A 20,777-nucleotide genomic window follows, 5' to 3' on the forward strand; every position below is an offset into this window, starting at 1 on the left:
TAACAGAGGCTAATCATTATTTACTAAGTGAGAACAAAGTGCCTCGACAATCACGATTAAGTGTTTTCCAAACTTGAGATTTTACTTAGTAGATACGGCAGTCAGTGTCTGTGACACAGAGTTAGTAAATAAAAACTTACAGAATTTTATAATGACTTTCACATGCATCATATGGCAAAAATATAAAGTTGTTTTGGAAGTAAATCCTACATCATTATACAACATCGGACATTCCACTGAAATAGCTCAATTTAAAGGCTGTATATAAATATTCTATTGGCCATTATAGAATTTGTTCAAGCTGATATTTTAGAGGAACACTTCAAAGTAAAAATTTCATTAGTAATAAAACCACGGACAGCATTATAGCTAAGTTAGATGCATATTTTCAATTAAAAAGACATTATTAGAGTCCCAAGATGGCGGCCACCATGAAGAAGGCGGCTGCAGAAGATGTCAATGTTACTTTCGAAGATCAACAAAAGATAAACAAATTTGCACGGAATACAAGTAGAATCACAGAGCTGAAGGAAGAAATAGAAGTAAAAAAGAAACAACTCCAAAACCTAGAAGATGCTTGTGATGACATCATGCTTGCAGATGATGACTGCTTAATGATACCTTATCAGATTGGTGATGTTTTCATTAGCCATTCTCAAGAAGAAACACAAGAAATGTTAGAAGAAGCAAAGAAAAACTTGCAAGAAGAAATTGACGCCTTAGAATCCAGAGTGGAATCAATTCAGCGGGTGTTAGCAGATTTGAAAGTTCAGTTGTATGCAAAATTTGGGAGCAACATAAACCTTGAAGCCGATGAAAGTTAAACATTTTATAATACTTTTTTATTTGTTTAATAAACTTGAATATTGTTTAAAATGATAATTTCCCTTCTTCAAATGACATGGAAAGCAAAACTTTCTTTTTTTAAAATTTTCATTTATTTAATGGAAACTTGCCTATTTTCATGTCTTGCTTATTTATTTTATATTTTTAAAAGAAGACAGTATTCACCTATGTATTTTGCATAACGATTATATCAAGTCTAGGGGCTTTATGTCATGTTATTAAAATCAGTTAAGCAAAAAAAAAAAAAAAAAAAGACATTATTAATATATAGAAAAACCATTTTAGCTATGAGCCATATATTTGTACCCATTTTATTTCTTCTTGCTGAAATTAAAACATGTTTTTAATAGAATAAATATCTGAATGTTTACTTTTTTACTGAAAGGAATTTTTCCAGTAAGGATATTTTTATTTAAATATATTTCATCTTTAAAATATAAGGAGGTAACACTGTTATAAAATTTGCATAGACATATATTTTGGAAATTGAGATTATATGCTGATTTTGTTCCACACAAGAGGACAGTAATTCAGTGATGTGGTTTCCAGGGTTAACCCAAAACAATTCATACCATGAAACATGTTAAACATCAAAGCAACCAAACTTAGTGACATAAAACAATGTTCTTTTTATTTACTTTTAATTTTTTAGAGTCACCTGTTTTTTGTGTGTGTCTTGACTAACACATTTTGATCTATATTGGGCTCTTTTGTGCATCTACAGACTCAGCTGGCAGTTTGACTGGCAGATCTGCTTTAGGGTGGTATTCTATCATTGCCATAATCATTATCTGAAATATGTCACCACTGGCTGTCAGCTGGGTGTATCACTTCTCTCCATAATGGCACTTCATCTTCCAGAATGCTAGCTTAGACTTATTTATGTGGATATAGGGTTCCAAGTGCAACAAGAGAGGAAACGCCAGCATGCAAATACTTTGCAACTGTCTGTCTGCATTATGTTTGATAAAGTTCCATTGGCCAAGCAGGTCACATTGCAAGAGCCTAACAAGCAGGTAGGGAAAGATTTTGGTTTTTAAATCTATCCTATACCTAACAATTCATTCTTTGTTATTACCTTTAAGATACATGGACACCAAGGAAAAACGTGGACAGTCTTCTATTTCTTTCTTAATATTCACATAAAAAAGAAAAACAAATAATATACTAAAAACTCAATTTTTGATTACTTTTTCAGAGTTGAATATTTAGCTATCAATTTTTTGGAAGCTTGTATCAGGTAAAAATATTTAGTGTAAATATGGTTTTCTTTACAGTCTTTGATACCTCTTGTCACCATTTTCAACTGAAATATGTATGTAAACATAGGTGGTAAGGACCACAGTCAACTGCAGAGAATCTTCATTTAACCATAAGATTGAGTTAAACAAAAAATAAAATATAATTGTATGAGCAGCATATAATATATATTCAAGATTAGAAGAAAACTGTCTACATTTAAAAAAAAATTAGAAGAACCTCTATTTGTCCACCAGTATCTTCTCCTTGTCCACAGACCAGGGTTTGTGAAAGCCTGGAAATTAAATGTCATACTCTTGCCTGAGTGCTACTATTCCTGAGTGCTACTAGGCCAGCAGTTTGCCCTCGGTCCAAATGCTCGCCGCATAGAAAGCCAGTCACTGAGTCGAAGAGTATTGCCAGGGAAAAAGGCTTTAATTGGGTGCTGAAGTTAAGGAGAAAGAGAAATAATATCTCACATCTGTTGTCTCAGCCAACTAAAATTAGGGGTTTATACAGCAGGGGAAACATCTAAGTATATGTGAGAAAACAAGAATTAGAGACGGATAAGGAAGAGGACTTGATCAGCAGGCACAGGTGATCATTAGGCAATCATGAGAGGTGAGGGTCCAGCATCTCCTTGTGCAGATGTGGTGATCTGGTAAGTTTCAGTTTCTTGATACTGTCTGGGAAGCCTGATGGTTGGTTTCCTGGGAAAGAAACTTGGATAAAACAAATGTAAGTCTGTCAAGTTTTAAGACTGTAAAGGTCAATTTTTACGTTTATTCAAAAGAAACGGTAAACATGATTTCTATGGACAATGGGGCTGGCTTCACTATCTTTGAGATCATAAAGTACCCTTTTATTTGCCTTTTCCTCAACTTTACCTGTTGATTTGACAAGTATTTAAGAAATGCAAACCTCAGGGAAAATAAGGAAAAAAAGAAGTAAGGTGAATGAGAATGAAAAAGCATTCCATGCTGCCAGAGAAGAATGAAAACTCAGCCTGCAATAGTAGATTTATTTATATACATACATTTTCATTTATTCAGATGACAGTTTTTATCTGGATTTCTTATTGGTACAGAATATCTTCTAGAGATGTTCTTTATAAAACTTTGGCTTAAACAATTAAATAGTCATAACAGCTATTGGGCTAAAAAATGTTGCTTGGCCATCACCCAAATAAAAATGGGGTCAATGAATTCTTATAATAAACATCAAGTCTGGGCACTTACCAGCTTATTGAGCCAGTTGTCAACAACTTGGCTTACAAAGAAGAAATCATCACAAACGAATCTATCAAGTATACTATACACAGGTCTTCCAGGTGAATCTCTCCAACACACAACTATAACAGCTTAATGGCCTTTAGTGGTATTTAATTGCCAGACTCCTAAAACTGATTTCCAATGATTTGGAAATGGTATTTAGTTGCCAAGCTCCTAAAACTGATTTCCTGAGATTTTACTATGCCGTCCATCAAACTTCGCTTTCCAAGAATGCTAAACTGCTGATGATTCTAGCCTCTCTGTGTTTCTTGCCTTTGTTCTTTTGTTCTTATTTCTCTCCGTCATGACATTACCTGGTGCCTTCCTACACACACTTTCTCTTTTCACTTCCTTAAACTCAAATTTAATCTCACTGAATTAATTTCTTTTCACACAACACAGCGTGTCACTTCTTTACCAGGGGACTGTCCTTGGCATCTGTGGTCTGGGTTAGGAATGTCTTCTCTTGACTGTCATAACATCTTTTATCAGTCACTGATCTAGATGATTATTATCACAGTGTCTTATAATTGTCTGTTACATAGTATTTTCAACATACCCCTCTCTAGTTCTGCCTCCACGGAAAGCTTTCTAATGTGAAGACTCTCATTTAATGTATCTTCGTGTCTCCAGAAATAATACTATGATGAGTGCATAGAAAACAATGCATAAACCTTAAGTAAATGAGTAGAGAAGAGCTGTGACTAAGGGTAAAAGAAGATGGAATGGCTAGAGAGTGTAGAAATAGCCATGTCTGTGGAAAGCAATTTGGAAATATGTATTATGGATATTTAAATGTTGATAAATTTTGAGTCAGTAATTCTACTTCCAAGATTCTAAGTAGTCTAAGAAATACTCATAGAAGCTATACAAATATGCATATAAAACTTATAACAAAGCTATTTTAAAATGTAAGCCACTTTAGATAACCCAAGTATCCACTAATAGGAAAAATCTAACTCAATCATGGTATATAAATGTGATGAAGCATGGAAGTAACATTTTTAAAAGAATAATTAAGGATATGAGAAGATGCTCTTAATAGCAATTCCACTTAAGCATTTTTAATTCCTTTATTATATTTCCCAAAGTGTAGCCTTATAATGTTCATTTATTATCTTTATTACTCTTAATATTAATTTCATAAACATAAGTTTGAACATTGTTCTCTTTTCATGAATTATTTTTCTATTACACAGTAATTCACATCAATCTTTAAAATCAGGCATTTCTCTAACTCAGGAATGCTTATATCTATTTTATGTTTATTGCTTTTCTTACATTTGTTCTAATATTATTTTCAGGAAATATAAACTTACGTTGGATTTTTCTCTTATATAAATATCCATTATCTTATTTGGATATTTTCTGCTTATTGGCTATTTTTCTCTGACTTCTGAATTCCATTAACACATTAGAATTGAAACCAAGATTCAGATTTTGTTACAGTTACTTCTGAATATTGTTATTTCTGGTAAAAACCACATGGACAGTTGCATTTTAGTTTCCTTTTATATTTTTTACTTCATTCAGCTTTCTTATTCCCTTCCACACTTATGGATACCTTCCCATTTCAGTCATTATAATATAATTTTGTTCATGTGTTTAATAGAGCCCATATTTCATTGAATTTTACTGAAAAAAAGTACTCTCAAAAATTTGTTTTTTCTTGTATTTTATAAGTGGGATTTTTCAATAAATGTGGAATCGACTTTTTCTGTTGCTTATTGTAATGAAGCTTTTACCAAGTCTTATTTTCTGCCAGATTTGGACAAAAAAATAAATAATATTCTGCACACCTACAAATAAAATGTTGTTGCATCTTTCTTACTGACATCTCACCATCTACCTAGTTGAGTAAGATCTTGACAAATTTTCTTTCCTCTTAGATTTTAAGTTATAGGTTTAGTTGACTTTCAACCCATAAGTAAATTTTTAAAAAAATTTTTATTGTACATTAGATTCTGGGGTACATGTGCAGATCATGCAAGATTGTTGCATAGTTACATTCATGGCAAGGTGGTTTGTTGCCACCATCCCCCCATCACCTATACCTGACATTTCTTCCAAAGTTATCCCTCCCCCCCACTATCCCTCCCATAAGCCCCCACAGCAGACCCCAGTGTGTGATGTTCCCGTCATTGAGTCCAAGTGTTCTCATTGTTCAACACCCACCTATGAGTGAGAACACGTGGTGTTTGATTTTCTGTTTTGTGTCAGTTTGCTGAGAATGATGGTTTCCAGGTTCATCCATGTCCCTACAAAAGACACAGACTCATCATTTTTTATGGCTGTATATATGTGCCACGTTTTCTTTGTCCTGTCTATTATTGATGGGCATTTGATTTGGTCCCAGATCTTTGATATTGTAAACAGTGCTGCGATGAACATGCGTGTGCATATGTCTCTATAACAGAATGATGTATAGTCCTTTGGGTATACACCCAGTAATAGGATTGCTGGGTCAAATGGAATTTCTATTTCTAGATCCTTGAGGAAGCGCCACACTGTCTTCCGCAATGGTTGAACTAATTTACACTCCCACCAACTGTGTAAAAGTGTTCCTATTTCTCCATATCCTTTCCAGCATCTGTTGTCTCCAGATTTTTTAATGATTGCCGTTCTGGCTGGCGTGAGGTGGTAACTCAATGTGGTTTTGATTTGCATTTCTGTAATAATCAGTGGTGATGAGCATTTTTCATGTTTGTTGGCCTCATATACGTCTTCTTTTCAAAAGTGTCTGTTCATATCCTTCTCCCGCTTTTGGATGAGTTTGGTTTTTTTTCCTTGTAAATCTGTTTCAGTTCTTTGTAGATTCTGAATATTAGCCCTTTGTCAGATGGGTAAATTGCAAAAACTTTTTCCCATTCTGTTGGTTGCCAGTTCACTCTAATGATTGTTTCTTTTGCTGTACAGAAGCTCTGGAGTTTAACTAGATCCCATTTGTCTATTTTGGCTTTTGTTGCCATTGCTTTTGGTGTTTTAGTCAAGAAGTCTTTGCCTATCCCTATGTCCTGAATGGTTTTGCCTAGATTTTCTTCTAGGGTTTTTATGGTGTTAGGTCTTATGTTTAAGTCCTTAATTCATCTGGAGTTAATTTTAGTGTAAGGTGTAAGGAAGGGGTCCAGTTTATGCTTTCTGCCCACTCCTAGCCAGTTTTCCCAACACTATTTATTAAAGAGGGGATCCTTTCCCCATTGCTTGTTTTTGTCAGGTTTGTCAAAGATCAGATGGTTGTAGATGTGTGTTGTTGCTCCAGAGGCCTCTGTTCTGTTCCATTGGTCTATATCTCTGTTTTGATACGAGTACCATGCTGTTTTGATTACTGTTACTTGTAGTATAGCTTGAAGTGCAGCAGCGTGATGCCACCAGCTTTGTTCTTTTTGCTTAGGATTATCTGGTCTATGCGGGCTCTAATTTGGTTCTATATGAAGTTTAAAGTGTTCTTTTCCAGTTCTGTGAAGGTCATTGGTAGTTTGATGGGGATGGCATTCAATCTATAAATTACTTTGGGTAGTATTTCCTAAACATGAACATGGAATGTTTTTTCATCTGTTTGTGTCTCTTATTTCCTGAGCAGTGGTTTGTAGTTCTCCTTGAAGAGGTCCATTACCTCCTTTGTTAGATATATTCCTTAGGTATTTTATTCTTCTTATGTCAATTGTGAACGGGAGTTCACTCTTGATTTTGCTCTCTATTTGTCTGTTATTGGTGTATAGGAATGCTTGTGATTTCTGCACATTGATTTGTATCCTGAGACTTTGCTGAAGCTACTTATCAGCCTAAGGAGATTTTGCTCTGAGACGATGGGTCTTCTAAATATACAATCATATTGTCTGCAAATAGACACAGTTTGACTTCCTCCTTTCCTAATTGAATACCCTTTATTTCTTTTTCTTGACTGATTGCTCTGGCTAAAACTTATAATATTATATTGAGCAAGAGTGGAGAGAGAGGGCATCCTTGTCTAGTTTCAGATTTCAAAGGGAATGCTTCCAGTTTTTGCCCATTCAGGATGATACTCGCTGTGGATTTGTCATAAATAGCTTTTATTATTTTGTGACAGATTCCATCAATACCTAGTTTATTTAGAGTTTTTAGCATAAAGGGCTGTTGAATTTTGTCGAAGTCCTTCTCTGCATCTATTGAGATAATCATGTGGTTTTTGTCTTTGGTTCTGTTTATGTGGTAGATTATGTTTGTTTATGGACTTGTGTGTATTGAACCAGCTTTGCATCCCTGGGAAGAAGCGTACCTGATCATGATGGATAAGCTTTTCGATGTGCTGTTGCAATCGGTTTGCCAGTATTTTATTGAAGATTTTTGCATCTATGTTCATCATGGATATTGACCTGAAGTTTTCTTTTTTTTTTTTTGGTTGAGTCTTTGCTGCGTTTTGGTATCAGGATGATATTGGTCTCATAAAATGAGTTGGGGGTGGGATTCCCTCTTTTTGTATTGTTTGGAATAGTTTCAGAATGATTTGTACCAGCTCCTCTTTGTACGTCTGGTAGAATTCAGCTATTAACCCATCTGGACCTGGACCTTTTTTGGTTGGTAGGCTATTAATTGCTGTGTCAACTTCAGCCCTTGTTATTGGTCTGTTCAAGGTTTCAACTTCTTCCTGGTTTAGTTTTGGTAGGGTGTAAGTGTCCATGAATTTATCCATTTTTTCCAGGTTTACTGGTTTATGTGCATAGAGTTGTTTGTAGTAATCTCTGGTGGTAGTTTGTATTTCTGTGGAATCTGTGCTGATATTCCCTTTATGGTTTTTTATTGCTTTTTATGTCTTTAACTCCTTCATTTCTGCTCTGATATTAGTTATTTCTTGTCTTCTGTCAACTTTTGAGTTTTTTTTGATTTCACTTCTCTGGCTCTTTCAATTTTGATGATAGGGTGTCAGTTTTAGATCTTTGCTCATTTCTCATGAGGGCATTTATCCTTGTTTCTCATGATGGCATTTATTGATGTAAATTTCCCTCTAGACACTGCTTTAAATGTGTCCCAGAGATTCTGGTACTTTGTTTTCTCATTCTCATTGATTTCAAAGAAGATATTTATTTTTGCCTTTATTTCATTGTTTATGCAGTCAACATTCAGGAGCCAGTTGTTCAGTTTCCATGAAGTTTTGCAGTATTTAGTTAGTTTCTTAATCCTGAGATTTATTTTGATTGCTCTGTGGTCTGAGAGACTGTTTGCTATGGTTTCTGGTTTTTTTGCATTTGCTGAGGAGTAATTTACTTCCAATTATGTGGTCAATTTTAGAGTAAGTGCAATGTGGTGCTGAGAAGAATGTATATTATGTGGCTATAGGGTGGAGAGTTCTGTAGATGTCTATTAGGCCCACTTGTTCCAGTTCTGCATTCAAATCTTGTATATTCTTGTTGATATTCTGTCTCATTGATGTGTCTAATGTTGAACAGTGGAGTGTTAAAATTCTCCCACTATTATTGTGCAGTAGTCTAAGTCTCTTTGTAGGTCCTTATGAATTTGCTTTATGTATCTGGGTGCTTCTGTATTGGGTGCATATATGTTTAGGATAGGTAGCTCTTCTTGTTGTATTGATCCTTTCACCATTATATAGTGTTTTTCTTTGTCTCTTCTGATCTTTGTTGGTTTAAAGTCAATTTTTTCTGAGACAAAAATTGCAACCCCTGCTTTTTTTTGCTCTCCATTTGCTTGGTAGATCTTCCTCCATCCCTTTAATTTGAGTCTATTTGTGTCTTTGCATGTGAGTTAAGTCTGAATACAGCACACTTATGGGTTTTGAATTTTTACCCAGTTTGCCAGTCTGTGTCTTTTGATTGTGGCATTTAGGCCATTTACATTTAATGTTAATATTGTTATGTTTGAATTTGATCCTGCCATTTTGTTACCGACTGTTTGTTTTGCCCTTTGGTCAATGCATTTTCCTCAGTGCATTGTTGGTCTTTCCCATTTGATTAGTTTTTACAGTGGCCGGTACTGGATATTTTTCCCGTGTTGAGTGCTTCCTTCAGGAACTCTTGTAGGGCAGGTCTGGTGGTGATGAAATCTCTCAGTAATTGCTTATCCATAAAGGATTTTATTTCTCTTTCACTTATGAAGCTTAGTTTGGCTGGATATGAGATTCTGGATTGAAAGTTCTTTTCTTTATGGGTGTTGAATATTGGTCCCCACTCTCTTCTTCCTTGTAGGATTTCTGCCAAGAGATCTGCTGTGACTCTGATGGGCTTTCCTTTATGGGTGACCCGAACTTTCTCTCTGGCTGCCCTTAGCATTTTTTCCTTCATTTGAACCCTGGTGAATCTGACGATTATGTGCCTTGGGTTGCTCTTCTTGTGGATTATCTCTGTGGTGTTCTTTGTATTTCCTGTATTTGAATGTGGGCCTGCTTCACTAAGTTGGGGAAGTTCTCCTGGATACTATTTTGAAGAGTGTTTTCCAGCTTGGATTCATTTTCCCTGTCCTCTTCAGGTACACCGATCAAGCACAGATTAGGCCTTTTCACATAATCCCATATTTCTTGGAGGCTTTGTTCATTTCTTTTCACTCTTTTTTTTTCTTGCCTTCTCTTTTTATTTCATTGATCTTCAATCTCTGCTATTCTTTCTTCTTCTACACTAGATTCAGCTATTGAAACTTGTGTATGCTTCACAAAGTACTCATGCTGTGTTTTTCAGCTCCATCAAGTCATTTACTTTCTTCTCTAGGCTGGTTTTTCTAGTTAGTATTTCATCTAATCTTTTTTCAAGGTTCTTAGTTTCTTTGCATTGGGTTAAAACATGTTCTTTTAGCTCAGAGAAGTTTGTAATTATCCATTTTCTGAAGCCTGCTTCTGTCAACTCGTCAACGTCGTTTTCTGACGTGTTTTGTTGCCATGCAGGGAAATTCTTGTGATCTCTCTGAGGAGGAGAGGCATTCTGAACTTCGATGTTTTCATCCTTTTTGCACTGGTTTCTTCTCATCTTCTCTGAGTAGATGTCCTTTCTGTTAAAGTTGGGGTTATTTCTCCTGTATGAGGCTTTTTTTTTTTTTTTAACACGGGTGTCAGTGTGCCACTTGAGACAGTCTGTCCATTGTCTGCCTGTGGAGGCACTCCTGGGCTGCCTCGGTCTCAGCCCAGGCTGCTGTTTATTCTTCACCTGGTTTCATACTGGTGGGGTTAGCCCCGCCTTCCCAATGGCAGGCTCCTTCCCTCTGCCGAGCCCTCTGTTCCCAGGTGGAGGTTGTGTTAACTGCGAAACTCTCCCAGGAGAGGGACCCCAGTTGCTCGGTATTGTGGGGGAGGGGCCTCTCTTGTCATATCCCCCTCCCTGCTTTCAACTCTCCATTCTGTGGGACAGGCAGTTCCTTTTCACAAGCTTTCTCAATATTAGTCCAAATCTGTGCCCTGGTCTGGCCACGGCTGTCAGCCTGGGCTGTCACCCGGGTCTGCAGTTCTGGGTGCTTCTCAGCAAGACAGCTTTTCCCTGGTCTGTGTGCTGTCAAAGTCTCAGAGTGAACTGCTGTATCTGATTCAGAGAACCAAGGAGGTGATGTCCCTCCCTCCACCCCCACCCCCACGGATCTTCCGTTCCTGATACATTTTCCAGGTGGGGCAGTGTCCCACCATGCTTCAGCTAGATGCATTTGGGCTGCTTTCACTGCCTTTTTTGGGGATTAATCTGCTGTTCAACCAGTCCCTTTAAAATAAAACTGGTACCTCACTCGGAGACGTGGATATCACTCTGGTTCTGTCTCCACAATAGCTACACTCCAAAGAAGCTTCCTTTCGGCTGTCTTCCCCTGAATGAACCAGTGCTTTTTTTTTTTTTTTTTTTTTTTGAGGTGGAGTCTTACTCTGTTGCCTACACTGGAGTGCAGTGTTATGATCTCAGCTCACTGCAACGTAAACCTCTCAGGTTCAAGTGATTCTCCTGCCTCAACCTCCCGAGGAGCTGGGACCCAGGCACGTGCATGCCTGGCTAATTTTTGTATTTTTAGTAGAGATGGGGTTTCATCATGTTGGCCAGGCTGGTTTCAAACTCCTGAACTCAGGTGATCTGCCTACCTCAGCCTCCCAAAGTGCTGGAATTGCAGGTGTGAGCCACCATGCTTGGCTTCGGCCACTCCTCCCAACCTGCCCCATAAGTAAAATTTTTAATATTAGCGGCTGTTGTTTAGCTAGTATTACCACTATTGAATTAAGAAAGAAATGTTCTTCTTTTACAGGTTGCTGTACCTTTTATGCAGATAATTTAATCTTAGATTAATATAAGCCATTTATAATGTTTCTCACTCAGCAACATTAATTTTCAGAGTATCCTTATTCTATACTCCTACTTATAAATACATTCAAATACGTACTTTACATCATGGAATATACTGTACCATAACTAGTACATTTTGATTACAAATACATGTGTTAGTAACATATAAATTAAGAGTGCAATGGCAGTGGCCACTTTATAAACATGTGTTGTGAATTGTAGGGATGGATTCTCAATCTCTGTCCTTCTACACATGCACATTTGCTTGCTCCCTGAACCTATGGTATGCATGCCCCTTTAATAGACTTTCAGATGTTTCCCCTGTAGTCCTGTACTATAAACTTATTAATGGGACATGAGAAGACCTGTGGTATGGGAGGGCTGGTGATGGGAGATGAAGGTTAGCATTTATAAAGAATCACTGTGGACCCCATGCCCTGTCAGGGTGGTTGAAGAATACAAGAACATAATTAATTTTTTATGGGAAAGCTTTCCCAATACTGAACCATGTGGTTATAACTTTCCTAAGTTTATACCTTGTAGTTAAAGATTTCTGTATTTACAATCTTAAAAAGATTATGGAGACTTAACCAGGCAGCCTAATTTTTCAGGTATTCAAAATGGAAGTCAGAATATTCCTTCAAATAATTATCATACCTAAATGTTGTATTTTTACAATATTAGAAACTCTTATCAATTAAAAAATGTAATATGTATTAAAGCAATGAAAGAAAATTGCCCCTTGTAGTCACCTCTAAAGCTTTCTACATATAATTAACTGTGTAACTTCGTGTCAAAAAGCGAAGTATATTAGCCAGAATATTGAGTATTTTATGACTGAAATTCTGAACAATGCCTAGATAGAGCAGAAAATAGTGACTATAAACTCAGTCCTTGCTCTGAATGCCCTTGCTTTAAAGATTTAAGTCCCTAAAATGATACAAATTTTATTTTAGATATTTAATTTCTTTCTTCTTAAGTAATAAAATATACATAAGTAATGTCGCAGAGGTGGTGATTAATGTCTTAAAAGAGATAATTCTCTGGAGAATAAGGATAGTTTATAATAATAATGTTATGAGCAGTGAAGACCAAAAGAAGGTGAGAAACATAGCTTATGTCTTGTGAATTTCTATGATTTTTTTTTTTTAATATAAATGCTATAGCTGTTCTTGGAGTTTGAAAATGATTTCTATGATTGGTTGCCAATCACCGATTAAGAACTATATTTCATTCTTATGGTTACTAAGTGGAGCTGTATACATAGCTTTTTTTTTTTTTTTTTTTTTTTTTGAGACGGAGTGTCGCTTTTGTTACCCAGGCTGGAGTGCAATGGCACGATCTCGGCTCACCGCAACCTCCGCCTCCTGGGTTCAGGCAATTCTCCTGCCTCAGCTTCCTGAATAGCTGGGATTACAGGCACGCGCCACCACGCCCAGCTGATTTTTTTGTATTTTTAGTAGAGACGGGGTTTCACCGTGTTGACCAGGATGGTCTCGATCTCTCGACCTCGTGATCCACCCGCCTCGGCCTCCCAAAGTGCTGGGATTACAGGCTTGAGCCACCGCGCCCGGCATATATAGCTTTTAAATTTAGATTCTTTTGCTACAACCTGTAACAGACTATCTACGCTTAAAGTAGAGAGAGATATAGTTTTATTCCAAATGACGAGGTATTTTTCTCCCTTTAGCGGCTGTAACCTCAGCACGTAGAATAATCTCCAACAATTATGAAAAGTGGTTGTTGAATGAATCAACAATATTTGGGAACAACGTTTTTATGTATCGCATCTTTCATTTATTAGAATGCCCAGACATGCAGCATGCACCTCAATTGTTATATATGATTGTTGCACGTTGTGTTATTTTCTTTGTAAATCCTATTTTTAAATGATACTTCTTGAAGTTCTTTATTGACTTACTCTCTTTTTTTCTGAAGTGACATATCCTCCCATATTTTTTTACTTTATAGGGAGAGAGCATTCATAACTCACCAACTAATTGATAATTCAATCACTTTGAAAGTTTAATTTCTTAAGCATTAGCAAGAGCTATGGCTGCAGATTATAGTTATAAAATCTGTGGCCAAAGTTGAGCTAAAGGGTGCTATATGTTTAAGAAATAATATGAAGGTGCTGTCTGCCCAGGGCATATAGGCTGGTCTCCAGCTTCTGACTTGTATTGATCCACGTGCCTTGGCCTCTCAAAAGTGCTAGGATTACAGGCGTGAGCCACCGCACCTGCCCCTATCCATTTTCTGTAGGTTGCTTTCCTTTGTCTATAAATCTACCACGTGGCTGCCCTGGAGTCTCTTTGAGTCTACTCTGATGCGGGAAGTTGCCCAATTCGTGAAGTTTTCTTTGCTTAATTAAACTCTGTGAGACTGGTTTGCCTAAAGCTTTTCTCTTCACACTATAAAGATGGACTTAAATTCAAAATAGGCCAAACTTTTTGAAATAAACCTTTCACCAAGACCAATACCACAAAGGTGAGGTAAGACTTTCAGCATGAAGAAATAAACCAAGAATACCTGGAAATAAAAGCAATGCACCACTGTCAAATACAAAACAAAATAATAGAGAACCGAAAAATGGGGAAGGGGAAGAGAGAGCAAAAAATAAACAGGTAATAATATGCATGGTAAATATTATATTGTAAGCATTTATTAGTGCATATCCTTTTTGAGTAAAGATTAAAATCTGGCTTATGTTAATGTAGATCCGTTGGAGAAAGACTTCACAGCAGGAAGGAAACCGAAGTAAGACAGGAAAGGTATACTTACATGTGAAGGTAAACGTCCTAAAGAAAAGAAACACAGTTGGATGAGGTCATAAAATATAAAATCTGTCTTCATCTGAGTGTCTAGAAAGTTCTGGACAGCCATGGAGCTGAGCTTTGTCTGATGAATAGGGATTAACTGGGCAAAGAGAGGTGATGACATTGGAGGTCATTTCAGAGAGAGGCAGTCCTCATGTAGAGCTCTGTGATGGGAAGAAACATGGCCTGTCTGAGGAACTGGAGAGAAACCCATGCGATGGCTGCTCGGAGAACCAGTTACTGAAAGAAGCCACAAGAATGGGCAGAACTACATGTAAACGAGTGGTTCTTATGAAACTGTTTGGTCTGTAATTTAAGAGCTATAGGGTAGTCACAGAGACGTTTAAGTTGGATAAAGATTGACAGTGGTTTGGGGGTGGGGTGTTTTTCAAATGGTAAGTTCCTCATTTTGAAAAGGTGACTATGAATACAGTACAGAGAGCTGCTTTAGCAAAAGAAGGTATCGGGTGAAGGCAAAGGTGGCTGCTTTCTTGATGGCAGTTTGTATAGAGATTACTAATTAATTCTACATTAGTACTCTTAGCATTCAAGAGATATTAAGATGATAGTAAAGGAAAGATTTGGCATTGGATGACTGTGCAAGAGTCGATAGAAAGGAAGGCAAGATTGCTGGCTTGTGCATCTAGAAGTTTGGTGATTTCATTCACTAGGACATGAAACACTGGAAAATGACCGGGTTTGAGATAGGAGAAGACAAGATGGATATTAGGAGAACAGTTTGGGACCTGTTAAAAGCAAGAATCTTTTAAAGATATTCAAATGGAAATGTTGATAGGAATCTGAACTCAAAAAACGATTTTGAAAACGACATAAATTTGCTAGCTCTAGGTATGTCGAGAACAGTGAATCACTGGTTTGAATGCAATGACTTATAGACAGGGAGAGTGGAAAGGAGAAATTAGTCTGAAACTAAGCCCCGCAGAATCAGAATCCCCGGCTTTTAATGACTCATTAATGGGTGGAGAAGGGTGAACCTGTGGTGCCTGAGGGGTGGTTAGACAGCTTGAAGTAAAAAGTAGAAGCCGAGTGAAGTGAAAGTCTCAATAGGGAGGGAGTGGTGAGTAGTGTCACACAGTGCTCAGGACCCCTTTATGATGAGGACAGAGACATATTCCTTTGCCTCTCACCAAATTCAGAACATTTCCTCCGACAGGTGGGGAAAGAGCGGTGGGGAAAGAGCGTGTCAGTTAAAATGTATCGTGCCACTTGGAATTGAACGATACAGAGTTAAATAGATACATGGATCACTGGCTTCCTTAGAAAAATCACAAGGTGTAACATTGTGTCTGAAGTTTTATTTTCAGGAGTTTACTTAAGCAAATTTGGTAGCAACACTAGGCACAGAAATTCATGTGTCTAGCATTACACCTAGCATTTACATTTTCATTAAAATGTAAAATCATTAGAAGAGTTATTAACTTACTATTAATGTAAATGGTTGATTAGTAATCAGATGCATTTTCATGGAAATGATAGCAGATGCATATTAGATTCCAAGACAGACAAAATATGCCAAAGAAAATCAGTTTGGGTGAATTGTTCCCTCATCAATTCCCATTTTTAGGCAGTTATATATTTATTATCCCAGAAACAGACTAGAATTATAAAATTTAAAGGTAAATTGTAAGAAAAATAGGAAACTAAGTGTGCAGCTTGTTGGTTTTTCCTAGTAAGAACCTTCTTCTCTTTTATAAGTTAAATGAAAAGTGAACTTGTTCCAGGGATATATGAACTTAGCATCTCTGCTAAGTATTTGTGGATGATAAAATATTCTGTTATTATAAGAGTAAGTAGGAAACTATCTTGTCTATATCAGTGCCGTCTTTATATGATTAATTCATCGCATGAAAAATATACCCCATTCCTTCTAGTAAATATAGTAATTTTAATAAGATAGCATATCTTATATGCTTGTGTTAATGTAGAAAATAAAATGATACCCAGTTGCAGAGACTTGCTTACATATCTTTGATGGGTATTGAGATCAGAATAGAAAACAACTCTGCTAGAAGTTTATGAATCAAAGTTGTTTGGATAACCAAGTAAAAATGTTTCATTGAATTACGTACTGTGTTTATACAAGACACACAGATCAAATAAAACATAGCAACACGAGGCAAGAAACTGAAAGATGCATGGTATTATTGCTTTCCCGTAGTCAAAGAGAGAAGCACATAAAATATTAAATTTTTCGCAAGTGGGTTCTCCATGAGTTCTTTCCTGCTCCTAACCTGACTTCTTATTCTCAGACCTTACCTCCTCTCCAGTATATTTTCTTCTAATATTCAAAGCTTCACTCACCTTTTGGAAAAAAGTCTCCCATCCCAAGCCTATATCACATGCTCTCCTCCTAGAATATACTCCTGAAATCTGGAACAGCTGGAAAATAACAGCAGGTTTTAACAGTACCATTATCAATCCCCCATGGCACCATAAGTCCCACAAAATATTCCAGGGCAGCACTCTGTTGGTTCTCTCCTCTAGCATGATTTCAGAGATTTTCACCCTCACCCTCTCCAGATTTCCCTGATTGGACTCTTTGAGTCTTTCCTTCTATGCTGTGTTCACACACACATTTACACTTGCACACACATGCACAGTTGCTTTAACTGAAATTGTTGAGTTTTTCCGTCTCTCTTCTATAGAGACCATACTTTCTCAATGAAAAGCATTAATTTTCAGAAGTAGTGCAATCCAAAACCATATAAGGTGATAAAAGAATTGTTTTTTCACTATCACATACTTCAAAGAATCTAAGCAATAGATAAAGTGATTCACATTAGTATATAAGTAACTCCAGATTCTTCATTCCTGGCTCTCAAATGAGGCACCAGAGTACACATTGCTGAGACATAGGGGCTACTATCTGGGCTACATATGCAATTATTTGTAATAATACTGTATACTAGGGTCTGATTCTTAATCAGGGGCCCACTTCACATTCATGCTTGGAAGAGAAGGGAGGTTCTATTGCAGTTACCAGTGTCTTCACACATAAGTGAAAATAAGGCTTCACATTCTCAAGCAGTTTGAAATGTTTTACTTTTACTTTTTCTTTTTGAGATGAGTCTGCCAGGCTGGTGTGCAGTGGCACAATCTTAGCTCAGTGCAACCTCCACCTCCTGGGTTCAAGCAATTCTCCTACCTCAGCCTCCGGTGTAGCTGGGACTACAGGTGTGCACCACCACGTCCAGATAATTTTTTGCATTTTTAGTAGAGATGGGGTTATCACCATGTTGACCAAGATGGTTTTGATCTCTTGACCTCGTGATCCTTCTGCCTCAGCCTCCCAAAGTGCTGGGATTACAGTCATGAGCCACCATGCCTGGCTCATTTTGAAATGTTTTTCTAGGTTCTATAGGACAAATGATACATGATAGAATTCCCTTTCTGTCACCACATAATTTGTTGATATTTTATACATCTCCAGGGTTGATTCATTCTTTATTTAGTCATGGATTGTCTCAAATTGTTCTTTTGTTCACCTAAAGTTTGGCTACAATTCATAGGTTGTTCATTTATAAGTGAATTGGAGTAGAGTATCTTCAGACTCTCTTTTTAAAATTTTCTTTCTATGTGATTTGTGCAGATTGATTTATACACTCACCTACTTCAGTTCTCATTACACAGGATTGGGCTTTGCATTTTCAAACGCCCTTCTTTTATCTCCTAGCAGCACTAATGCTCCCCATTCCATTCCAGTAAACCGAGCCCTTTGAATTCCCACGTACTTTCTCTCTATTCAGAGAATTTCAATTCTCATTGGAAGAAGACAGTTGAATAGCTGATAACAGCAGCAAGGATATATTTCCAGTGCTTTCTGATCATTCCCTGTAAAACAAAAATGAGAAATTGTCGTGTTTTGATAGTGTTCAGTGATTCTCAAATAATTTTGCTTAGGCAGATAGCAGACTGACTGCGTAAAAATCACCAAAGATGATTTTTAAAATACAGGTTCTCAGTATCTCAGTAGGTCTGGAGTGTAGTCCAAGAATCTGTATTTTTTAAAGCTCTTCCAAGCAATTCTGATGTGAAGCCAAATTTGAGAACCTCTGCTATGCTCTGTTTGCTTTAGTTCGCCATCTAACAGATTGCACTGTTCTAAACTGCTCCATCATTTAATACACATAAGCACACATGAATTCCAAAGTTTGTCACTCATTATCAATGTAATCTTGGCCAAGCAATTTAACATCTCAGTGCTTTAATTTCTTCACTAATAGATATTTTTAAGCATAAAATGAATTATATGCATCTAATATGCTTAGAATAGTGCCTGAGACAGAAACATGTTACTATTTTCATGTTTTTTATTAATCATTTAGTTTTTAGTCATCACACATTTATTAAGAATTTATAAAATTTCAGGCATAGCTTTTCAAACTTGGGGTATAGGAGATTAAAAAACAAATTTATAAGTAAATAATTAAAATTGATGTGTTTGTATCAAAGACCTAAACATAAAAGCTAAAACTATAAAACTTTTTGAAGAAAAATATGAGAAATATGACATCAGATTTAATAAATATTTTGATATAGTAACAAAAGCATGGCTAACAAAAGAAAAAATAGATCATTGGGCTAGTTCAAAAACTTTTGTGCATCAAAAGAGACTATCAATATAGAGAAAAAGCAGCCTGTGAAATGGGAGTAAATTTTTCAAATCATATATTTGATAAGTGATTAAAATCCAGAATATAAAAAGAACTCCTACAATTCAACAATAATGTCAATGACATAAACCTGATTAAAATATGGGTAAAAACGTGAAAAGGCATTTCTCACAGGATATACAGATAACCAATAAGCACATGAAAAGATGCCCAACATGCTAATCATTAGAGAAACACAAATCAAAATCAGGTGTCAGAATGAGATAGCACCTCATGTCTATTCAACTGGCTATTATGTAAAACAACAACAACTGTTGACAGGGATGTAGAAAAAGTGCTTTCTTGATGTGCAGAGTCATTTTAATCTGCATATTTCTGGTTCATAATTGTGAAAATTATGATATGCAATCTTAAAGGACTACTATCACGGGAAGAATCTTGTGTTAGAAATTTGTGTATTTGCAGTGGTAACTTCCAAAATGCCCGTGACAGATCATAGTACAATAGCTTTCAAATTAAATCTGCATAGTATTGACTGTGTTAACTTCTGCTAACAGTGTGTGTCCTGCCTACAGCCAAGTGGCATCTGGACCCCAATATATGACCAAATAGATCTCTAGAGCTACAACTGTAGAAAAAAATGCCTGCAGACATAAAAATTAGGGTGAGAATGGATGGAAAAGAATTATAAACTTGGTTTTGATTTACTCTGAACAGGAGTAATGAGGTGAAACTAAAATAGTGATTAATTTAGTGGGACTTGAAGTTTAAGAAGGTGAGAGAACAAATATAAACTGTTCTATAAATAAAGCTAGTTTTGAAGACAAAAAGAATGCTATAATAGGATATAGAAGGGGACATTCTCCCTTTTTTCAGAAGCAAGATTTGAATATCCTTGGACTAAGATAAAAAGTCATTATAAAGGGAGAACTTTGAGATACAGGGGAGTGTGTATAATCTCTGGAGCAAAATGCTGAGGGAAGAGGATCTGAATGGCAGGTGGAGAGATTTGGGTAAAAGAAACAATCGCTTCCTTGGGTGCAGATGTACTTGCACATATGCCTCTGTGAATGTAGATGAGATCATTAACTTTTGACAACCTCTATTATCATCTTTATGCAGTAGATGAAAGAGGATATAATGACAATTTGAAAGTAGAGGGGAATATGAGTTTCTTTTTTTTATTTTTTTGAGACGGAGTTTCGCTCTTGTTACCCAGGCTGGAGTGCAATGGCGCAATCTCGGCTCACCGCAACCTCCGCCTCCTGGGTTCAGGCAATTCTCCTGCCTTAGCCTCCTGAGTAGCTGGGATTACAGGCACACGCCACCATGCCCAGCTAATTTTTTTTTGTATTTTTAGTAGAGACGGGGTTTCACCATGTTGACCAGGATGGTCTCGATCTCTTGACCTCGTGATCCGCCCACCTCAGCCTCCCAAAGTGCTGGGATTACAGGCTTGAGCCACCGTGCCCGGCTGGGAATATGAGTTTCTTAAAGTGACAGGGGAAAAAAGTGTTGGCAATAGTCTCGATAAAATTGAAAAATATAAATTTGCAGTCCCTCCAGTGTGCATGATTCTGGCCATCCACAGCAGTTCATGTAAAATATTCGAAGGGTGAATTGTTAACTACGTTTATAGTTTGCAATTTCATGAGTATGGAATTATAGACACTTACGTTAGGAAAGGAAAGCCAGCTAGGGCAGAGCTAATGATAAATCTAAGTGGAAGGAGGTCAAAGC

At 36.7% G+C, this 20,777-nt stretch overlaps 1 protein-coding gene across 1 annotated transcript; it reads left to right on the top strand.

The window, feature by feature from the left end:
* Positions 1-416: 416 nt before the first annotated feature.
* On the top strand, positions 417-1,079 carry LOC101049948 (prefoldin subunit 4). Its single transcript, XM_003938160.4, has one exon. It carries the CDS (start codon positions 420-422, stop codon positions 822-824), a length of 405 nt encoding a protein of 134 aa, XP_003938209.2. The 5' UTR covers positions 417-419; the 3' UTR covers positions 825-1,079.
* Positions 1,080-20,777: the final 19,698 nt, after the last annotated feature.

The sequence above is a fragment of the Saimiri boliviensis genome, chromosome 19 (genome assembly GCF_048565385.1).
Source record: "Saimiri boliviensis isolate mSaiBol1 chromosome 19, mSaiBol1.pri, whole genome shotgun sequence".
Lineage (NCBI taxonomy): Eukaryota > Metazoa > Chordata > Mammalia > Primates > Cebidae > Saimiri > Saimiri boliviensis.

Excerpts from the sequence above, each read along its gene's own strand:
- LOC101049948 (XM_003938160.4), top strand. The coding sequence starts at position 420 with ATGGCGGCCACCATGAAGAAGGCGGCTGCAGAAGATGTCAATGTTACT.